The sequence below is a fragment of the Aquarana catesbeiana genome, linkage group LG04 (genome assembly GCF_042186555.1).
Source record: "Aquarana catesbeiana isolate 2022-GZ linkage group LG04, ASM4218655v1, whole genome shotgun sequence".
NCBI classification, from domain to species: domain Eukaryota; kingdom Metazoa; phylum Chordata; class Amphibia; order Anura; family Ranidae; genus Aquarana; species Aquarana catesbeiana.
The window spans coordinates 438,129,439-438,153,322 of NC_133327.1; the positions used below are offsets into that span (position 1 = coordinate 438,129,439).

At 41.2% G+C, this 23,884-nt stretch overlaps 1 protein-coding gene across 5 annotated transcripts in view; it reads left to right on the forward strand.

Annotated features, from left to right (window-relative positions):
• Positions 1 to 23,884, forward strand: part of SASH1 (SAM and SH3 domain containing 1) — a 1,387,091-nt gene that overhangs the window by 1,279,169 nt on the left and 84,038 nt on the right. For 3 of the 5 annotated variants that reach the window (XM_073627430.1, XM_073627429.1, XM_073627431.1), the window contains 2 exons: positions 20,354 to 20,486; positions 21,300 to 22,111. The exons of 1 other annotated variant lie outside the window; for it this stretch is intronic. In XM_073627430.1, the coding sequence (XP_073483531.1) occupies positions 20,354 to 20,486; positions 21,300 to 22,111 (945 nt within the window). The remainder of the gene's footprint in view (positions 1 to 20,353; positions 20,487 to 21,299; positions 22,112 to 23,884) is intronic. One more of the 5 variants, XM_073627432.1, reaches the window with a different exon arrangement.

Here is a 23,884-nt window from a genome sequence, read left to right on the forward strand (position 1 = left end):
TACTCCTTTTTATATCACATGTGATTTACACCGCATTGCTGTGTAAATCACATGCGATGTCTGTGCGATGCAAATAAATCCTTACAAACTATATTGCTGAAATGGCATTGCATTCGCACCAAAATGGTGCAGGACCCTTATTTGATCCACACTGGAATCCGATTGCATGGGTGTTCACACTAATGTGATCCGAATCCTGTACCATTTGACAGTTCACACTGCGATCTGCGAACCGATCTGGGGGTGTCTAACTTTCTATTGACACCCGCAGTGGTTCGCAGAGGGTAGTGTGAACTGCCTGCGAGTGACATGTAATGCGGGAAGCCGCACCGGAATCGAGCCGGTTCCCCAATCGCATACAGTGCAAAAAGTATTCATACCCCTTGAAATTTTCCACATTTTGTCTTGTTACAACCAAAAACGTAAATGTATTTTATGTGAGGGACCAGCACAAAGTGGCACATGATTGTGAATTGGAAGGAAAATGATAAATGATTTTAAAAATGTTTTACAATTAAATATCCGAAAAATGTGTGCGTTTGTATTCAGCCCGCTTTACACTGATACCCCTAACTAAAATCTAGTGGAACCAATTACCTTCAGAAGTCACCTAATTAGTAAATACAGTCTACCTGTGTGTAATTTAATCTCAATATAAATACAGCTGTTCTGTGAAGCCCTCAGAGGATTGTTAGAGAACCTTAGTGAACAGACGGTATCATGAAGGCCAAGGAACACACCATACAGGTCAGGGATAAAGTTGTGGAGAAGTTTAAAGCAGCGTTAGGTTGTAAAAAAAAAATATCCTAAGCTTTGAACAGCTCACAAAGTACCGTTTAATCCATCATCTGAAAATGTAAAGAGTATGGCACAACTGCAAACCTACCAAGACATGGCCATCCACCTAAACTGACAGGTCGGGCAAGGAGAGCATTAGACAGAGAAGCAGCCAAGAGGCTCATGGTAACTCTGGAGGAGCTGCAGAGATCCACAGCTCAGGTGGGAGAATCTATTAGTCATGCACTCTGCAAATCTGGCCTTTATGGAAGAGTGGCAAGAAGAAAGCTATTGTTGAAAGAAAGCCATAAGAATTCCTGTTTGCAGTTTGTGAGAAACTATGTGGGGGACACATCAAACATGTGGAAGAATGTGCTTTGGTCAGATGAGACCAAAATTGAATTTTTTGACCTAAAAGCAAAACGCTGTTTGTGGCAGAAAACTAACACTGCACATCACCCTGAACATACCATCCCCACCGTGAAACCTGGTGGTGACAGCATCATGTTGTGGGGATGCTTTTCTTCAGCAGGGACAGGGAAAATGGTCAGAGATGATGGGAAGATAGATGGAGCCAAATACAGGGCAATCTAATGCCGCATACACACGATCAGGATTTTGATCGGAAAAAGATATGATGGCTTTTCCAACAGGTTTCCGCTCAAGCTTGCCTTGCATACACACGGTCACACAAAAGTTCGCTGAACTTTCGACTGTCAAGAACGTGGTAACGTACAACACTACGAGCCGTGAAAATGAAGTTCAATGCTTCCGAGCATGCGTCGAATTGTTTCCAAGCATGCGTAGGAATTTTGCGCGTCGGAATTGCTACAGACGATCGCATTTTCGGATAGGAACTTTTTCCGACCGAAAAATTGAGAACATGCTCCCAATCTTTGGCTGGCTGGAATTTGGCCAGCAAAAGTCAGATGGAGCATACACACGGTCGCATTTTCTGACCAAAAGCTCTCATCGGTCTTTTGCTGGCCGAATTTCCAATCACGTGTACCCAGTATTACAAGAGAACCTGTTAGATTCTGCAAAAGGCAAAATTCTGCAGCTGTAATTGCAGCAAAAGGTGGTTCTACAAAGTATTGAATCAGGGGGGCTGAATACAAATGCATGCCACTTTTTCCACTTCACAATTATGTGCCACTTTGTGTTGGTCTATCACATAAAATCCCAATAAAATACATTTACGTTTGTGATTGTAACCTGACAAAAATGTGGAAAACGTCAAGGGGTATGAATACTTTTTCAAGTAGCCTTCAAAAAAAGTCTTCAGTCATTTCATAGATATTTGTGTCTTTATTGGTTATAGCTGGAGAGAAAATCTTCTCACAAATGTTGTGTACGTTTGCTTGCCAAAGGGTCTTTATTTAAGGGACTGGCAACAGCTCTAGAAAAGTACTCCAAAAATGTTCTTTGACTGTTAAACAACAGGAAGTTATGGCTTAATTTAAAGCTGTATACTGTGGATACAGCCTATATTGTTTGTGTATTGTTTAGGATATCTTTTTTTTCCTCTGGTCTGTAGACTCAAATGTTTTATATGAAACTGGAAAATAACTAACTGTAAATGTGTGCTACCTTTTTCAGTTATTTCTATAATATAATCATAGCTTGTTGACAATAGCCCTATACAGATTATTTCAAATTGTTCGGTTAAAGCAGTACTCAACCTCTCTCCCCCCATGTTTTTTTCTTTTTTTCCCCCCCACTTACCTGCCATGCTGTAGTGCTCTTCCTGCACATACTCACCCGCACAGTGAATCTAGCATTGTCCAACTGTGATCTGCTATTCGAGTGACACGCAGTCTGCCCGCCATCTTGGTCCTCTTTAACGGGCTGCGTCTTCTGAGTGCAGGCAGCCAGTTTTAATGACATGCCGGCCCTAGCCCCTAGCTGCTCTGTGTGCCGATCCTACAGCTTCCTGAAAGATTTGATGTATATATCCCAGGAGTCTTCACGTATGGGTACATGACATTCTGGCCTAGGCCAGAATGGTGGTGAGGGTGGGGCTAAATATTTAAAAAGCAAAAAAAAAAAAAAAAACTTTAAAAACCGTAGCAAATCTGCTTGGGGTGGGAGTGTTAAAGGAGAACTAATTTCCTTTTGGGAGTCTAGTTCCATTTAAGCAGTAGCTGCCACGTCTGCTAAAACATTAAATTATCTATTTTTTAGATGAGAATATGTAGCACATCTTACAACAAAACATAAGATGGGTAGCAACAAGAACATGAGCGGTTGGTGGCAGATTGAACTCCAGTGGTAGATCACTGGATTTCACTCATGGAGGAGTTTTTGTGGAGGGCAACATGACAACAGAGTTGAGTAATTCAAAAATGCTGTCAGAGGCTTATATATATATATAGAGATAGATAGATATAGATATATAAAACGGCTCAGAGAAAAGCTTTATTCGTAATAGAAAAAAAATGAGGAAAACACGCTGGCTCTGCTGCTGGATCACAAGACTTGCTGATCAAAATTACAAATCTTTGCTTGTAAAAGAGTTCATGAGACCATGTGAACTATATACAGTTCCTTGAAAAAGTATTCATACCCCTTATAATTTTCCACATTTTGTCATGTTACAACAAAAAACGTAAATGTATTTTATGTGATAGACCAACACAAAGTGGCACATAATTGTGAAGTGGAAGGAAAATGATAAATGGTTTATAATTTTTTTACAAATATCTGAAAAGTGTGGCGTGCATTTGTATTCAGCCCCCTTTACTCTGATACCCCTAACTAAAATCTAGTGGAATCAATTGACTCCATAAGTCACCTAATTAGTAAATAGAGTGCACCTGTGTGTAATTTAATCTCTGTATAAATACAGCTGTTCTGTGAAGCCCTCAGAAGTTTGTTAGAGAACCTGAGTGAACAAACAGCATCATGAAGGCCAAGGAACACACCAGACATGTCAGGGATAAAGTTGTGGAGAAGTTTAAATCCTGCTTTATAAAAAAAAAAAAATCCCAAACTTTGAACATCTCACAAGGCATTGTTTAATCTATCATCCAAAAATGGAAAGAGTATGGCACAACTGCAAACCTACCAAGACATGGCCGTCCACCTAAACTGTCAGGCTGGGCAAAGAGAGTATTAATCAGAGAAGCAGCCAAGACACCTATGGTAACTCTGGAGGAGCTGCAGAGATCCACAGCTCAGGTTGGAGAATCTGTCCACAGGACAACTATTGGTTATGCACTCCACAAATCTGGCCTTTTATGGAATAGTGGCAAGAAGAAAACCATTGTTGAAAGAAAGCCATAAGAAGACTCGTTTGCAGTTTATGAGAAGCCATGTGGGGGACACAGCAAACATGTGGAAGAAGGTGCTACGGTCAGATGAGACCAAAATTACATTTTTTGGACTAAAAGGTGGTGACTAGGGATGAGCTTCGAGTTCGACTCGAACATTGGCTGTTCGCAAGTTCGCCGAACAGCGAACAATTTGGGGTGTTCGTGGCAAATTCGCGGAACACCCTTTAAAAGTCTATGGGAGAAATCAAAAGTGCTATTTTTAAAGGCTTATATGCAAGTTATTGTCATAAAAAGTGTTTGGGGACCTGGGTCCTGCCCCAGGGGACGCAGATCAATGCAAAAAAAAGTTTTAAAAACGGCCGTTTTTTCAGGAGCAGTGATTTTAATAATGCTTAAAGTCAAACAATAAAAGTGTAATATCCCTTTAAATTTCGTAGCTGGGTGGTGTCTATAGTATGCCTGTAAAGGGGCGCATGTTTCCCGTGTTTAGAACAGTCTGACAGCAAAATGACATTTCGAAGGAAAAAAGCCATTTAAAACTACTCGCGGCTATTGCATTGCCGGTCCAACAATACACATAGAAGTTCATTGATAAAAACGGCATGGGAATTCCCCACAGGGGAACCCCGAACCAAAATTAAAAAAAAAAAAATGACGTGGGGGTCCCCCTAAATACCCTTCAGGTCTGGTATGGATTTTAGGGGAACCCCGCGCCCAAAAATCCATACCAGACCCTTATCCGAGCACGCATCCTGGCAGGCCGCAGGAAAAGAGGGGGGGACGAGAGAGCGCCCCCCCCTCCTGAACCGTACCAGGCCACATGCCCTCAACATTGGGAGGGTGCTTTGGGGTAGCCCCCCAAAACACCTTGTCCCCATGTTGATGAGGACAAGGGCCTCATCCCCACAACCCTGGCCGGTGGTTGTGGGGGTCTTTGGGCGGGGGGCTTATCGGAATCTGGAAGCCCCCTTTAACAAGGGGACCCCCAGATCCCGTCCCCCCCCTGTGTGAAATGGTAAGGGTACCCCTACCATTTCACTAAAAAAACTGTCAAAAATGTTAAAAATGACAAGAGACAGTTTTGACAATTCCTTGTGGGGTTGTGGGGATGAGGCCCTTGTCCTCATCAACATGGGGACAAGGTGTTTTGGGGGGCTACCCCAAAGCACCCTCCCAATGTTGAGGGCATGTGGCCTGGTACGGTTCAGGAGGGGGGGACGAGAGAGCGCCCCCCCTCTTTTCCTGTGGCCTGCCAGGTTGCGTGCTCGGATAAGGGTCTGGTATGGATTTTTGGAGGGACCCCACGCCGTTTTTTTTTTTTTTTTTTTTGGCGCGGGGTTCCCCTTAAAATCCGTACCAGACCTGAGGGGTCTGGTATGGAATTTAGGGGGACCCCCACGTCAATTTTTTTTTTAAATTTTGGCCGGGGTTCCCCTTAATATCCATACCAGACCTGAAGGGCCTGGTATGGAATTTAGGGGGACCCCCACGTCTTTTTTTTTTTTATTTTGGTTCGGGGTTCCCCTGTGGGGAATTCCCATGCCGTTTTTATCAATGAACTTCTATGTGTATTGTCGGACCAGCAATGCAATAGCCGCGAGTAGTTTTAAATGGCTTTTTTCCTTCGAAATGTCATTTTGCTGTCAGACTGTTCTAAACACAGGAAACATGCGCCCCTTTATAGGCATACTATAGACACCACCCAGCTACGAAATTTAAAGGGATATTACACTTTTATTGTTTGACTTTAAGCATTATTAAAATCACTGCTCCCGAAAAAACAACAGTTTTAAAAACTTTTTTTTGCATTGATCCATGTCCCCTGGGGCAGGACCCAGGTCCCCAAACACTTTTTATGACAATAACTTGCATATAAGCCTTTAAAATTAGCACTTTTGATTATTCATGTTCGTGTCCCATAGACTTTAACGGTGTTCGCGTGTTCGAACAAACTTTTTTCCTGTTCGCATGTTCTGGTGCGAACCGAACAGGGGGGTGTTCGGCTCATCCCTAGTGGTGACAGCATCATGTTATGGGGATGCTTTTCTTCAATAAGAACAGGGAAGCTGGTCAGAGTTGATGGGAAGATGGATGAAGCCAAATAAAGGGCAATCCTAAAATCTTAGAACCTTGGACCTTGTTTATGGAAATTCCGACCGTGTGTAGGCTCCATCACACATTTTCCATAGGAATTTCAGACAAACAATGTTTGAGAGCTTGCTATAAAATTTTCCGACAACAAAATCCGTTGTCAGAAATTCCGATCGTCTGTACACAAATCCGATGCACAAAGTGCGACGCATGCTCAGAATAAATTAAGAGAGGAAAGCTATTGGCTACTGCCCCGTTTATAGTCCCGGCGTACGTGTTTTAAGTCACGCGTTCAGAACGATCGGATTTTCCGATAACTTTGTGTGACCGTGTGTATGCAAAACAAGTTTGAGCCAACATCTGTTGGAAAAAATCCTAGGATTTTGTTGTCGGAATGTCCGATCGTGTGTACGGGGCATTAGAGTCTGCAAAAGACTTGAGACTGGGGCGGAGGTTCTTTGTGTTGGTCTATCACATAAAATCCCAATAAAATACATTTATGTTTTTGATTGCAACATGACAAATTGTGGAAAATTTCAAGGGGTATGAATACTTTCAAGGCACTGTAGCTGGTTCACTGTTGCATTAAATGGCAAATGGGAATATTGCATAGCGTGGAAAGTTAGAGAACCTTTCTCACCACTTTCCTGAACAGCGGTGTAGATGTAACCAGAGGGCTTGCCTTTGTTTTTATATAAGCTAAAGCTAATACCCACAGATTTAGGTTTTATTTGCATATACTGACACTGAAAACATTTCTCCCCTTTTTCCTGTTCTTCCCACCAACAAAAAAAGGAGGCAGAGCGAAACCTGGCTGTGTTTCTGGTTATGAGAGCATTGCAGATGTGCGAAGGATACACTTGTTCCAAGAGAAGCAGAGAGGTTCCACCCTAGGAAGCATGCCAACCTTCCCATAGATTTTAGTGCAGTCTACTGGCAGCCAAATGTCCCTCTCTCTTTTTAAATGTATAATTTTGTGTATTGGATTTGTTGCTTTGTTTTGGTTAAAAACTAAAGAGCCAGCTGTCTACAATCTGATGTAATGTTACCTTGGAAACTGAAAATGAAACACTTAGGCACCACAGTTTCAATTACAACCCCAAGTTTAGACAATAATTTTAAAGATGTCTTGTCATTTGTACTCTTCAGGGTAAATGTTTGTCCTGTTAAAAATATAGATGCCCCTTGTTTTTATATGATCTTAAAGTGACATTAAAATCTAAATTAAAAAAATAAAACATGCTCTGAGTGCACAAAAACATTGTTTCCCTCTATTTCTGGCAGTCCCTGTTGGGGCTATAGGCTGCTCCCTCTATCAGGTGCCTAGTGTAGTAAGCTATGTGCATGATTCCTTCGGGTCCACTTGCTGGATAATAACAAAGGCTTTAAAACGTACCGTTATCAGCAATAATGATCTAGCTGAGCCCAGCAATGTTGCACGAGAGACTCGGCTGACTGGGACTCTCCCTCTTCATTGCCTGAGACATACAGTGAGCGCCATTGGCTCCCGTTGCTGCTAATCAAAGTCTGTGAGCCAATGAGGAGAGAAGGAGCGGGGGCGAACTGTGGCTTCGTGTCTGAATGGACACACAGAGCTGCGGCTCAGGTGCCTCCATCGCAAGCTGCTTGCTGTGGGGGGCACTTGGCAGATGGGAGGGGCCAGGAGCGCCGAAGAGGGACCTAAGAAGAGGAGGATTGGGCTGCTTTGTGCAAAACCAACTGCACAGAGCAGCTAAGTATAACAAATTTCTTTTCTTTTTTTTTTTTTTTTTTTTTTAAATAACAGACTTTAGTATCGCTTCAACGCGTTTTAAAAGCCTGACAGGTTTTCTAACCTTTCTCCCTTTTGTCCAAAACAAGGAAAAAGAGGATTATTGGAATTATTTTGATTCTATCAGCCTATTACTGCTAGATATAAATCATAAGCATAATAAGCGTTCATGAGTGATCACGTGACCCAATTCAAGAAGCTGTTAAACCTTATTTAAGCCACATTCACACCTGATAAAAGGGCCAACTCTACATGCAGGAACTCCAGCAGGGTTTCCCCTGGATATGCTGCAGGAGCCAACCCCTTTGAAAACAATTTGAGGCTGCTGAGTCCCCACAGCTGCTCACATGTAATAGCCCTTGGAGCAATCATCTGCGAGTGATCAACCCTAGGTGTAGGTTGTCTGTGTCCAGGGTCGATTACTGACAGGTGATCATCACTTCGTAAGTGATTATGTGCGAGCGACCACAATTAGCTGGGTTGGCAGTAGCCTCCCATTGCTTTCAATAGGTCTGCCTCTTGGAGCTAATCGTTGGGAACCCCTGCTGGGGTCTCATGTAATTGTAGTTATTACCAGGTGTAGTATGGCCTTAAACTCAGGACATGGATACAAAAAAGAACTTTGTATCTGTTAATTGCAAAGGCTGATAAAAAATTGTTTTATTATTTTTTGGTTGCACTGTTTTTTCTAGAGCATGATAATACAGACGTATTTACTGCCATCATCAATATTTTTTGTAACCTGGATGTATTTAATGTGGATGTACACCCTAAATGGATAGCATTTACATAATTATATAGTTGGTAAGGTTGAATAACGACACTAGTCCATCCAGTACAATCTGAGTGGGTGCTTGTGTGTTTTTGTCAACACCATTTCCCATATCCCTGTATATTGCGTTTGCTTAGATGCTCATCTAAGAGTATTTTAAATTATCAACACTCCCTGTGGACACCACCAACTTGTGGAAGGGAGTTCCAAATCCTTACTGCTTTGACAGTAAAGAATGCAGTTCCCAAGATTAAACTGCTTCTCGCCCAACTTCACTAAGTGGCCACGTGTCCTCTTAAGCGACCTGAAAATTAATAGTTTCCTCCCTATGCTAGAATCACCATTAGGATAGTTGTATCTCCCTAACATATCCCCTCTTAAGCGTCTCTTCCCCAGGAAGAATATGTTTAATGCTTGTCATCATTCCTCGTAAGTAAGGTCATCCACCTCCCTTATTTGTTTTTTTGTCCTTCACTGGGCTCTCTCCAGTTCCAGCACTACTTATCTGAGGACTGGTGACTAGAGCTGGATGGCATACTCAAGATGTGACAATACCAGGGTTTTGTAAAGTGGGAGAATTATAGTCTTCTCTTTTGAGTAAATACCCTTTTTAATTCATGCTAGTAGTCTACTAACTTTGCTTGCTGCAGCTTGGCATTGTATATTATTGCTGAGCCTGTGGTGTACTAGACCCCCAGACCTTTTTCCATTCTGGTTTGATCCCAAAGGCCCCCACCCCCCCAGTGAGTAACGTAAATTCATATTTTTAGCCCCCAAGTGCATTACTGTACATTTTTCAACATTGAACATCATTTGCCATGCAGTTGCCCATCCCTTTATGTTATTAAGTTCTTCTTGTAAACAGTCTATATCCTCCTGTGAAATGTATGGCTTGCTTGGCTTTGTATCATCAGCAAACACTGAAATTTGCTACTATTTTATACTAAACTCTATATCATTTATGAATAAATTAAACAGAATTGGTCCTAGGACAGAGCCTTGGGGTACCCTGCTCACAACTGCAGACCATTCTGAATACACACTGTTTATCACCAGCCTTTAGATGTTGTGCCCCTATAACCAGTTTTCTATCCAGATACATACATGATCATCCTTACCAACAGACCTCAGTTTGTAAATTAAGCATTTATGGGGAACTGTATCAAATGTTTTGGCAAAATCCATATACACTACGTCAACAGGCCCTTTTTATCTAGGTGACAGCTCACTTCCTCATAGAATGTTTGGTCTGACAAGAATAGTCTTTCATAAATCCATACTGATTACTATTAATAATACTGTTTTCATAAGCAAATTATTGGATATAATCCTTTTTCATCCCCTCCTATAGTTTTCCTACTATGATGTTAGACTGGCTTGCCTGTAGTTTCCAGGTATATACCGTATATTGGGCTTTTTTTTGTACCATGTTGGCTTTTCGACAATCAGCTGGTACCATTCCAGTCACTAAGCTGTCCTTAAAAATTTGATATAAAGGTCTGAGGACTCTTGGGTGTAAACCATCTAGTCCTGGTGATTTATTTACATTAGGTTTTTCAAGCCTTTTTGGACACTGTTTTCTGTTAGCCACAAGTGTACATTCTGTGTTGTGTTATTAACAATACAGTCACGATTATTATACTCCTTCTTTTCCTTTGTAAAAACTGAGGAGAAGAATGCATTTGGTACAGTTGACTTCTCCTTTGTAACAAACTTCCCTTGATCACCCTTTATGAAGCCAATATGCTTTGAAAAGCGTGGTTCAGTTTCCCGCACATGGATATCGCATGTCGCAAAAGCAGAATTTGATTTCCATGCAGCAACGCTTAAGAAAAGGTGCAGGGACCTTTTCCCTGCAGAAAATCCAGGTACAGCAGAACCATTCAAATAAATGGGCTGGAATGCCCTCACACCTGCAGGACGCAGAGCCATGTACATGTGAACTGGCACTAAGAAAAAAGTTCCTCTCACTTTGTAGAAATGTTTCCCTTACTTCTAACTTCTTGCTTTATCTCTGGGACAGGAAGTGAAGAGAAATGAAACCAAGACAAAAAAAACTGGCAGAGGTTTTAATGATTCTTTATACAAAGCTAAAAAAAAGTTTGGTTAAACATTTAAAATAAACAATATCTCTTTTGCTAGGTGAGCTAGACCCTGATGTAGTTGCTAATAGTTCCTGCAAATCTATTTGAATATAAGTAACATAGAAGGGGCAGAATATGTGTGTCATTGTTTTTGTAAGCCAAGCAAGTGCTTTTGGTCTCAATGGGGACTTGACACACTGACATACTAATTTTGCTCAATCTGTTTTTTATTAACAACCCATATGCACTATACAGTGAAAATTATAGATCATGTCTCAAAATGTGTAGCCAGCAATTCAAAATCTCCTTACAGAATAACAACTGAAAACAGTGATAATCTAAAATGAATCATTTATAAAATTCAAATGTGTTGCATATTTTGACCTAGATTTCCATATGAATTTAGCAAATGTAATACTGTGTTAGTGATGTTTGTGATTTAACATTTTATTTTTCCCAAAAAAGACATAGAAAACATCAATATCATAAGAGTAATAAATCTATATTATATTACTGTTGAGGTTCACAGTTACACTCCTAAGGCCTCATTCCGACGTGGCATACATAGCCGTATGCCCATGGAAGGCGGGATTCACCCACACAGGGATGTCCAGGTGTTGCATGCATTCCCGTGCAGCCAGTCTCATTGCTGTCAATTGAGACGCAGTGGCTGCACGGACATAGCTGCTCAGGCCATGACTAAGCTCCAGTGGGCGGAGTGAAACATGTTGGGGGCGTGGCCTTGTTGTAATCCAGACTGAGGTTGCCACTCCATTCATCATAGCAGGACACCATAGATGTGCGACTTCCAGGGGTCACCCTTTCCTTCCTTGAACCTCAGGAAGGATGTGCTGGAGAGAGTCCAGAGAAGGACAACAAAATTAATAAGAGAACTGGAGGACTTCAATTATGAGGAGCGACTACAGGCACTAAGGCTGGGTTCACATCATTGTGAGGTGAAACCCGCATCCAATTTGCATTACAGGAAAATGTGCCCGGCTCTCTATGGAGCCGGTTCATTTATCTCCGGAGCGGCTGCATAGCGGCTACCACAGGAGCCCTGTGCGTCTTTGGCTCCGTTTCAGGGCCGAATTCAGGCAAATTCGTCCCTGGAGAACAGGGACGCAATGAACCCCTTTTAAAAGACTCTTGGACATGCATCTTAGTGAACACAACATACAAGGATATGGGAAATTATTATCAACATTGACACACATACAGCTACACAGGCTGAACTGGATGGACTATTGTCTTTATTCAACCTTACCTTACTATGAAGGTAGAATGTTGATTAGAACATTTTCCAATTAGATATACAGATGTTGATTGTAGTAAGCTATTAAACCTCTTATGAACCATGTAACGCATATATATGGTGGCAAGCAAAGCGGCCTCTAACATCCAGCTGCAGCACGTCTTTAAGCCTGGTACACAGGAATTGTTTTTTTTTCGTTCAACCCAGCAGCTCCGGTCGGAGACGCTATACTAACTATGCAAAGTTATTTTAGCGATCTCCCCCACTGAGCAGTTGTGTTCTGACAGGGGGACGGCCTCCCCTGCCAGAACACTCTGATCAGTGCTGTCTGCCATTGGCTGAGAGTGCTGATCGGGAGTCAGTCGGCTGCTGTTTTTCCAGCATGCTCGTCCGACAAGCCAGGCAAATGGCCGACTTCTGTTTGAACAGACCAACATACACACAGGCCGAATGTCAACCTTTTTATTTATTTTTTTTAAACAGCCAATGTCTCCTGGGGCTTTAGTTCATTAACATGGTTCTATATACACTTCTGATATGCTGATGCCGGCCTCATGAGTGATGAGGAGCAAACTGGACAGGGCTGAGGTTTGGCGAACCCAGCCAATATTTTGCTAAACCCTATTAAATAGTCTATGGGAGCCAATTCTTGTGGGTTTTTTTTTCTGGATTTTTTTATTTTTATTTTAAATGGGCATGAATAACACGGCACTACCATTGGAGAGATGTACCAATGCAGAAAAAGTTTTTAAAAAATCATGTTCAGTTGAGCCTTTTAATGCAGCCTAAGGGGCAACATTAAAATATACAAATACTTTAAATAACATACAGTACTTGTTGGAATGTCTTGAACCTACATACGTGAAGTTGCGCAGCAGTACAACATACTCTTTTAAGAGTGACTTTTTATTTTTTTTTAGAAACGGTTAGGTATTGCCCGTCATACTTTTTTTATTTATACTAACATACAATTTTTCAGGACAAGCTTTTTGGGTATGTCCCCTTCTTCAAGGTTCAAGCAGTAATAATTCATAATAATTTCAGCAGAATGTTGTGTGTGTTTTTGTTTTTTTACTTCTTTTTTCCTTATTTACCTTCCCTCACTGATTGTCTTTTTTTCACACCTCAAAAATGTACTCCAGATCAGTTCCGGATGCCTTTCCGGCAAGGACATTTTTAAAGCATTTTTAATGCGTTCCGGTGCGCATTTGATGCTTTTTATGGATGCACTGTATTGGGGTCCAGTGTGTTTTTAATGTGTTCTGGTGCATTCCAGTGCTTTTTTGATGCGCTTTACCGCATTGTGACAGGAGTCACTTTGGGTGGATGGTTTGTGGAACTCAGCTTACCTTGGAGAGCTCTGGAGACTCCGTGTCCAGCTCCCCTGGCCCCTCTTATATGTAAATCACCCTGCGTCCATTAGGGGTGCAGGGTGACTGAGAACCCCACTATGATCTGTGCTATTTAGACACACTGTACAGCCACACTGGAATGTTGTATATATGTATATATTGTGTGCTGTCTCATGCTGTTGTGGACTCTTTGCTGATCGTTTGGGGTGGGGTTGTATTCCAATGTTCTATTGTGTCTGTCTCCCTTGGATATTATGGGATGTGTATGTAGATTAGCTGTGAGATTGGTGGGGGCGAATTCCTCCAACAGCTCTCCCTGCTGATGAGACTGTTTACTGATGAGAAATTTGAATACACCTGACCTGTGTGTTTATTGTGATTGGACTGTTTTCCCCGCCCTGAATTCAAGGGTGGTGGGAAGTGTCTCGGAGTTGTATATCTGTGGTAACGTGCTGAAATAAAGGAGTTTTGATGTTGTTGTTTACCCTACACTGTGTTACGGCTGGTGACTGGGTGAGCTAAAGGGTCTTGGATAGTGCTGGTTCTGGACAAAGGAAGCGTTTACGGTGGACATAGTCCGGTTGAGGACAAGGGTTCGTCACAGATGCGTTTTACCGCAATCCAGTACAGTCCAGTGCAGGAAAAATGCAACATGTTCTACTTTTTTTTTTCTGGAACTGGAAAGCCCTGGAACTGACTGCACGGGTGTGAACTATGCCTTTGGAAAACACATAAGTTACTTTCCATGCTTTTTTTGATGCAGAAAAAGACACAATGGACTGCATGTGGTGTGACCTTGGACTTTGAAGAAGGGGACATACCCTGAAAGCTTGTCCTGAAAAATCATATGTTAGTGCAAATAATAAAAAAAAGTATTGTGGAAAGTACTCAATTGTTTCTTTCGCAAGTGCACTAATATGGCTACAATCGCCCTACGCAAGTTGGAAGATTTTTTTTTTAGCAAATACTAGAGACTTGTACCCTGTAATTATTCAAGGAGGGGGGGTTACTTTCAGGTTCCAATAAGTTCCCTCGCAGACCCCCACATCCCTTTTGAGGGACAAGATGTGGGGATGAGGCCCTTGTCTCCCCATCAACATGGGGTCAAGGTGTCTTGAAAGAGGAGGGAAGGTTTTGCCACCCCCTTGCAAAGTACCCCCCCAATGCTAGGTACATGGGACCGGATATAGTTCAGAAGGGGGACTGGATGCTCAAAGCCCCCCACCTTTCTTGGCCAACCATCTCTAGGAGGACCCTACCCCATTTCACTTTTTAAAATAGTGTGATGGCACTTTAAATAGGAAAAAAATGGTATGGGACAAGGATTTTTTCATCCAATGATGAAGGTAGAATCCTGCAATCTTTACATTTTATAGTCGAAAATAGACATAAAAGTAAAGATTAATTCGTACCACTGCTCCTGTAACAAAACTGACTTAGTGCATGTCCATTGGAAATACGATTCCACTGCTGAAATATTTAATGTAATGTAAAATTACTATTGTTATTAAATTTTAATGCCCTTTTTAAGCTGTGGTGCTTTAAAACAGGGGTAAAAATAACTGGGCTTATGCTGTGCATTATTGGTGAAGCAAAAAGACGTGCATTTTCAGAACTTTATAAATAGGTCATAGACATTATTCTTCTGTTGCTTAGACGTGATTGAAGGCGGTGTACACTACATGTAAAAGAAATGTCCTAGTATTGACTGGTATTTTTATGTATTTCTTTTCTTTTGGAATTTCACCAAATACTGCAACAATTTTGTTTTATTTCAGCAATGATTTTACTTACTGATGTGTTTTTTTGCTGATACCTATATCAATTAAAAAGTAATAGAAATCTTTTTAATAAAAAGAATTAATTGATTTGTGACACAACAACATGATTACTGTGATATTCCTTTAAAACACATTTTAACTCTAGCGGAGAAGCAGAAGTATCCTATTGTATATAAATTGGCCTTGATACAAGATCTTTGTTCTATGTTGCTCCATCTGCTGTCACTGCTGCTGGAGGAAAGATGCATTTTTTTGTTATTGTTTTATTATATTTTGCTCTTAAGGGGGAACATCTGGGATACAGCACATTTGATCAAACAAAAAAATGGATGAAATAAAAAAAAAAGTGACATGAAGTTGGGAAATATCTGATGTATGGTTATAGGTTTATAGCCTTGTTAACCAATTGCCCTTTGTTATGAGAATACTGAGGTTTGCTTTTTCAAGTGTAAAGCTGGCTATACACTGGCAGATCTTTATTCTACCTTGGCACAGTGTAATGTTTTAACCCATAGCAAGCTTGCACAAAAAGTTACCCGTTTTCCCACCTATGCGTTTTTAGTGCATTTTGCAGTTTGCAGAAACGCACTACAGTCCATTTAACATGGTTTCCTATGGTACTAGTTCACATCTATGCGTTTTGCGGCCGATGCGGTTTTGGATAGGGTCGGTGGACTTTTTTCCCGCAATTTGCGGCTAATAGATTTCAATGGAACCGCACCAGAAATGCAAGTGTTGAGTTTGTGATGCGATTTTTGATGTGTTCTGCGTTTTGTGGTTCTTATTTTACTGTATATAGCTGGTTGCTAAGCAGGGGGGCTGGGAAGCCAACCGTTGGGTCCTTAACAACTGTGGAGTCGTCAGCTGTCAGCAGGGTTCCCCGCTGAAAACTGAATGTAAAAAAAGAAAAAAATATTTGCCAGCAAAAATTGTAAAAATTGTGTGGTGTCCCCCCAAACTTCATACCAGACCCTTATCCAAGCATGCCAGTAGGTCAGGAAAGGGAGGGGATGAGCAGGCGCCTCTCAAACCATACCAGGCCACATGCCATCAACATGGGGGGGTGGGTGCTTTGGGGTGGTGGGGGCTCTGCACCCCGCCACCCCAAAGCACCTTGCCCCCATGTTGATGAGGACAAGGGCCTCTTCCCGACAACTCTAGCCGGTGGTTGTCGGGGTCTGCGAGCGGGGGGCTTATTGGAATCTGGAAGCCCCCCTTTAAGAAGGGAGCCCCCAGATTCCAGCCCCCCCATCGTACCCCTACCCATTCACCAAAAAAGCAGTGAAATGTAATAAAAACACGAGCCGGCTTTTGGCAATTCCTTTATTAATAGCTCTGTCTTCTCTAGCTGTCTTTTCCCGCTGTCTTCTCCTTCCCGCCGTCTCCTCCTCGAGCTGTCTCTTGCCGCCGCCCTGTCTCTTCCCGCTGCCTTCTTCCTCGCAGCCTGTAACCCACTAAAATTAAAAAAAAAAAAAAAACGCTCTTGTTCTGTTGAAAATATATAAAGACAAGAGAGAGCTCACGCCAGCCCTAGTGTGTTATCGTTTAATAGATGAAGATAGGTAATATCTTCATCTATTAAACGATAACACACTAGGGCTGGCGTGCGCCCTCTCTTGTGTTTATATATTTTCAGAATCATGTCTACCACCCAGTGGACTTTTGGGAGAGCTGCAACACCTTAAGCGAGGAATATACATACAGACTGTTTACTGTTGGAATAGGTATAGTGGGGACAGCGCTAAACTTAGTTTGTTGTGTGTGTTTGGACTCTTGTTCTGTTGATGTCTTCATCTGTTTGTTGTCGCTCACTCTCTGCCGACTCTTATATAGCAAAAGGGGCGTGGCTGTCCTATTTTATCACCCGGAGAGACTGCCCACTGTCACAAGGGACGGGCTCTCCGGGTGATGTCATCGGATGACCACTCCCCATTGCTATATAAGAGTCGGCAGAGAGCGGGCGACAACAAAATAGATGAAGACATCAACAGAACAAGAGCAGATTTTTTTTAGCGGGTAACCGGTGGTGAGGAAGAAGACAACAGTGAGAAGAGACAGCTCGAGTAGAAGATGGCAGGAAGAAGACAGCAGGAAGAGACAGCTCGAGGAAAAGATGGCGGGAAGGAGAAGACAGCGGGAAAAGATGGCTAGAGAAGACTAAGCTATTAATAAAGGAATTGTCAAAAACTGGCTCTTGTGTTTTTATTACATTTCATTGCTTTTTTGGTGAGTGGGTAGGGGTACAATGTACCTGATACCCATTCACATGGGGGGGCGGGATCTGGGGGCTTCCAGATTCCGATAAGCCCCCTGCCCGCAGACCCTAACAACCACCGGCTAGGTTTGTCGAGAAGAGCACTTGTCCTCAACATCATAAGGGCAAGGTGCTTTGGGGTGGCGCAGAGCCGCCCTGCCCCAAAGCACCCCCCCATGTTGAGGGCATGCGGCCCCAGGATGGTTCAGGAGGAGAGGGCGCTCGCTGACCGCTCATGACTCATCGGTTGCTAAGGACGCGGCGGAAGGCTTCCCGGCCCCCCTCCTTAGCAACTAGCTATATACACTGTTTTACAGTGCGTTTTAAAGAGAAAAAAAATCGTAAAACACAAAATACACGAAAACTGCATGCAAAACTGCAAAAACGCATAAATGCTGGTTTCAAAACGCAAAATCCACTGAAAAACGCAGCCTCATAGATGTGCACCTAGACTTATAGTGTTGTCGTGAATAATTTTTCTTCCAAAGACTCTTCTGAACTGGTCACATGATTCAACAGAACTCTTTTAGCATGTTGGTTATTTGTGTCTGAAAATGATTTTTGTCTCCATATGTACATTTTCAGTTCGTTGTTAAACCATACAGTACCAACCTATAGAAAGCAGTGCTTTCATTTGTCAGTTGACTTGCAGATAGTACATCATATATGGACAGAATTACCTGCCTTCACCATGGAGCTTCAGTCCTTCAGTGTTGGTAAACCTTTGCAAGCTAAAATCATTTTGTTACAATGTTTATAAATAGCGTATATGCAATAAGCAATTGTGCTTAGTTTGTGCCCCTGTTCCCCAGCAATCATTCTTGGTCTACTCTGGCAACGTTTCCTGACACAATGCAAACCATGGTAACGCTCAGCCCCTATTTCGCTGATTGACAATACAAGTGTTTAGAGTAGCAGGATGGCTCTTGGACAAGCTTTTCAAAAGGGATGTGTCCATTCCCTACTGTATGTAGTCATCTTAGATGAGAGTAATGTTACTGCCTCCTGCTGAAAGAAAGTACAATCACAAAGGGGACTTCAAGGTTTCCATTAAAGGGTTTTTAAAGGCAATTTGTTTTTTTTAAATAAAACCATAAACATGTTATATTCTAATGCTCTGTGTAATGATACTACACAGAGAAGCCCCAAACCTCCTCTTCTGGGTCCCCCTGGCAAGCTTGACTCCTCTTGTCTGCCCCCATAGCAAGCACTTGCTATGGTGACTGACGTGCTGGCTCGATCCCGAGTTGGGCTGTGTGTGTTCACTGGCACACAAAGCATTGCTCAGCCACGCTCCCTGCTTACAGGATTTGTCTCACAGCAGCAGGAGCCAATGGCTCCCGCTGCTCACAGCTAAGCTTGTGAGAGGAGGGATGTTACGTTTCCAAGCTTGTAATGTACTCATCCTTAGCCTCAGCCCATTCCTTAAATCTTTTTTAGTCTTCTTTTTTTTTTCTGTTAGCTCGTTGAATGACTTTCATCAACAAAACAGTACAGTTGTAGATCAAATAAAAACTGTAGTCATGGTGATTAAATTAACTATTCAAATCAATTTATTCTGATCAAATATGACCATTTTATTATAATCCACACTCTGTTTCGTGATGTACTGGACTAAAAGTACTGAACTGACAAAAAATTCACTTAGTAGTGATTTTAAATGAGCTTATTTAAAATAAGATGATTTACATATGACCCAAGGGTCATAGGAATGCATTTAAAAATGTGAACCTACAGTAACTTTAAGGCCCTCCCTCCCACATATGTGATAATCATGTGTGAATGTCAGAGCAGCTTTATATGAAGAAGGGACAGTTTGCTTTGAAAGTTCAGTTGTAGGCATAGAAATGCCTCTTGTCAAATGCCCTGAGGGCAGGTTTGGAAATGATCCAGGTACACTGAAAATTTCAGTTAGTGTTTTGTCTGTCATATTAGTTGTACAAAACATCTCAGGAATAGGATGAAAATGTTGTCAAGATGATTTTTTTCCCCCATGTCAAACTAACCATTTTATCACAGGAAAGAACTCACCACAGAATCACTAATACAGATCCCCTTGCCCTTCAGGGCATCACTGCTATAACCAGCGAGTTGTCATTTTGGTGCTGCCATTGCTAGTGAGATTCTGCAGCATTTAAGCCAGCGAGGGTGTAATTTTCTGTTAGAAAAAGAGATCATTGCATTGGATTTTTATGTTCAGTGCCATACATAATTTGTTTGGATTCCTAATTCATATTTTAGAGCGGTAATAACAGTTGTGTTAAGTAGATGTAACTTATTATTTATTTTTACTGGTCTTTTTATGAGTTCCTTTATTTGTGTGTAATTACGTTTGAAATGTCGTTTTAGTTATAGTATTTATGTGCCATGTGTTGGATGCAATTTAAAAAAAGTTAAATCAACTCTGAGTATACAAAAAATATCTTATGTCTGAGGCTGTTGCCTACCTTTATGGTGCTTGATATGTCTGCTTGTGGGATTTTGCTGCCTTTTGTAAAAAAAAAAAAAAAAAAGTATTGATTTTCTACATTCTACACACTTCTACAGATATCATGTTGTCTGAAAGAATCTAAAACAATCTGCTTTTTTGAGGCTAGTTTTATGTCCAAATTTTCCCTGAACTCAGAATGTTACGTTTAAAAATGACTTGGGACCCCTGTATTTTTCTGATCACAATTGAGAGGGAACTGATTAGGATCAATATGAAGCTTTACTGAAGATGAAGAGCAGCTATAATTCGAATACGACAAATTTTAAGTAATCGCAATTATAGGCGGCCATATTTTTTACAGTGTTGTCAGTGTGGCCTAACTTATGGTAAAAAAAAGTATTGCCATTGAGGCAGCAGTATTTTCATCACATATGAGTGAAATTATTACCATTTATACTTTTGCTTTGTCGTTCTCCATCTATTTGTGTGTATTTTCTCCTTCCCTACTAGTCGAGAGAACAGTCTGATGAAGAGTCAGAGGAGTCAGTGAAGTTCAAGAGGCTTCACAAGCTAGTGAACTCTACTCGAAGAGTCAGGAAGAAGCTTATCAGGGCAGAAGAAATGAAGAAACCCAGTACAGAAGGTGAATATGGCTTTGCAAAATCAATAAATAATAACAACGCTAAGAAAATCGTGTATTAAGCCAAAAAACAAAGAGCATTCCATAATTAGTTGCATTTGAGATTCTGTTTCCTAAACCCACTTAACATAGCCTGGTTTACAGGGTCCAGCCATTTTCTCAGTATCTACAGTATATGATAGTCCTACATTTGAAATTCCTGCCAAAGTTGCCATAAATCTAGGCCAGTGAAAACCTGAGCACACTCTTGAGCACACAGAAGTTTTAGGATAGCAAAGAGACAGCAGGTAAAGTTGCCGTGTGTTCTGTTTTAGATTTATACCTTTCATGTAACATCAAGTAACATAGTGTAGAGATCACTGCAAGGTTACCCTTCAATTTGAATTAGCTTTGTGAGGTTAGATCTATAGGTTATGATTAGTACTCCTTTGCTTCTTAGGCTCATCTTGCTTATATTTTAGTTTTCAATGGGCATCTGTGAACTTACCCACTGATTTGTTTCTGCACCACTGTGATCTTAAAACTAAAATTTCTGGCTATTCATGCTACCCTCACACTTAACTGTTGTATTTTAAAGTGAATAAATAAAATCCATAAACTGGTTTAAGATCCCCTTACTGGGTAGAAAGGGGCCCTTGGGAGCAAAGATGTCACACATGCTTACCCAAGACATAGGAGTCAATAAGTGATAAGTCTGTTACAACAATGGTATCCCTGCATTATCTACTAACAGCTTATGCAATAGTGGTCATGTCTTGCATTCCTTGAATTTTATAACCTTCTACATAGTCTTATAGTGTGTATTTCCTTCGATAGGTCTGGAAGATGCAGTTCACAGCACTCCTATTGTGGATGATAAATCTGCACTTTATTCTGGAGTTCATAAGAAGCCGCAATGTAGAGATAACTCACTGGAAAAAACACAGCCAGAAGATAGCCTATATTCAGTGTCACCATCATCTGGAAACCTTGAGACAATGAGTGTTAACAGAAAACTTGTAAAGACTTTGAGCAAATCCGATAGCAGGGGTCTCATCAAACCCCCAAAGAAGATTGGAACATTTTTTTCCTATCCAGAGGATGAAAAGTCCCAAAAAGTCTCTCGCTCCTTGACAGAACGAGAATTAAAGAAAAGCCTAGGCTCTTTAAGCCATGGGGTAAGTACAGAAAGTGTTTGTTTTTATGACAGAAACAGGAACAAGCATCACCTTTTGGTTTCTTTGGAAGAGGTACAAAACATCAAAAAACAGATACGACTGAAGAAACTTGACTCTAACTACTCATGTGCTAGAGCTTTTCTCTGTCAGCGACCAGCCAGGAAAGGAATGCCCTCCCCTGCCTGTGACCAACAAACTTTCCGCCAGAGGTGTAGAAGTGGCAACAGTGTCTTTCCTAACCGAAGGCCACGTGGTCGAACAGTCAGTGAATTTAACATAACCTATGTGGTGGAGAGGAGTCTGTACAGTCATTTGAACTTAACCCACCTTGTGCGCCCTGTAAGTGACAGGACTCTTAGCAAGGCCGAGAAGAGATGTCTGTTAGAAGAGGAAGAGGAGGCTGAAAGAAAATGGGCTGCCACTGTTGACCGCTGTACTAAAAGGGTTCTCTTGAGAATCCACCAAAAGTCTGTGAGTCGAAAGGGTTGATGTTGAGCCTCTATCTCCCACTGAGTTGCAGTCAGAAGTGATTTTGCATAACCTCACCCACTTATGACCTTTAGTTTAGATGTGCTCATTTTTCCCACATCTGGTAGATGCCAAAAAAAATATCACATTGAATATGTCATAGAACACAGTTTAATGAACTGTGGATAGTTTTTTTAGGTGAAAATAATGCCTCCTGCAAATACACTGGCATAAATGTGTTACTGGTTTACAAATGACAAAGTACTTATTTTTATTATCTCAATGTCTTTGTGGATTTAAATGTCTTCATAGCTAAAGTAGTTGTCTTGAGCTGGCAATGCTTGCTACAGTGCTATATAATTCCACAACCTCTTCCCTAGTTAAACAATAAACATCTTGGTAAATACTATCATTATCCAGAGTGTACTTGTGGAAATGCCATAGGGGTGTCAACATTTTACTTCTGTATGATAGAAACCCTTCTATTCCTAAAAGGTTTTGTTTTATTGCTTAGCAATAGCTTGTTGCAGCTTCATGGTAATGACTATGTCATTTAACCTCCTTTTTTTGTTTCACACTTATCAGAAGTCCATAACACAGTGAAATAGCAGTGAAGTAGCTTTCACTCATTCCCTTCAACAAACTCATTTTTTCAGTATTACACAACCCCTCTTTAAACACAAGCAGGAAGCCACACATTAACTGGAATTACATTCATTGCTGACTTCAACTTCTGGGAGATACTGGAAATTCATATTTTGTGGAAGTGGTCATTCCATATTCCATTTTTTTTTTCAGACAACAATGCATGCTAATGGTTTTAATCATGCCATGTATTTATTGCGTTACAAAGATTTTTGTATTTGATTGCATGAACATTACGTCATTAAACAGATATTTCATCCAATGTTCTTATAGTAAGATAGACAGACAAGTCAATCCCTACATCGCCCTACTCCTAAAATAGGTCCCTTATATTTATTGTGTGAAAAGAAATATAAATCAGCAAGTTAACTAGGGCATGCCTCTTGATTGTCTTTTTTCTTATTATTTTAGGTAAAATACAGTTTTCTCTTAGGCAGCTCCGCATAGATGGGTTTGTTTAGAATACCTAGAACTCTATGAAATTTCCTTATGGGGGAACTATTAAAATGTTTTTTATTGTGAATATTAAAAGGAAAATACTCTCGAGCATTATGCTGAAATACAGTAATCTCAAGTGGAAATCTAAACAGATGTATAAACACATTTTAATGCAGTTAGTTTTTTTTTTCAGGCTAGCTGGTAAGTGTGGTGGGAAATTTTGTGTTTGTATAATGCGGTTATGTATTTAATTAAAAAAAAAAAATCTTAAATGTGTTTTACAGGCAACTAACATAAGAATCTGACTCTGTCTTAAAGGAGTTGTAAAGGTAGAATTTTTTTGTTTTTGTTTATCTTAATGCATTCAATGCATTAAGATAAAAAACCTTCTTGTGTAGCAGCCTCCCCAGCACCCCCTAATACCTGAGCCCCAATTCTGTCCAGCAATGTCCACAAGTCCCTTGGCTGTCCAGGACTCTCCCTCCTGATTGGCTGAGACACAGCAAGGGCGCCATTGGCTCCCACTGCTGTCAAAGTCAATTGGCTAATCAGGAGAGAGAGAGGGGGTAGGGCCGAAAGGCAGCTCAGTGTCTGAATGAACACAGGGAGCTGCGACTTGGCTTGAGTGCCCCCATAGCAAACTTCTTGTTGTGGGGCACTCAACAGGAGGGAGGGGCCAGGAGCAGTGAAGAG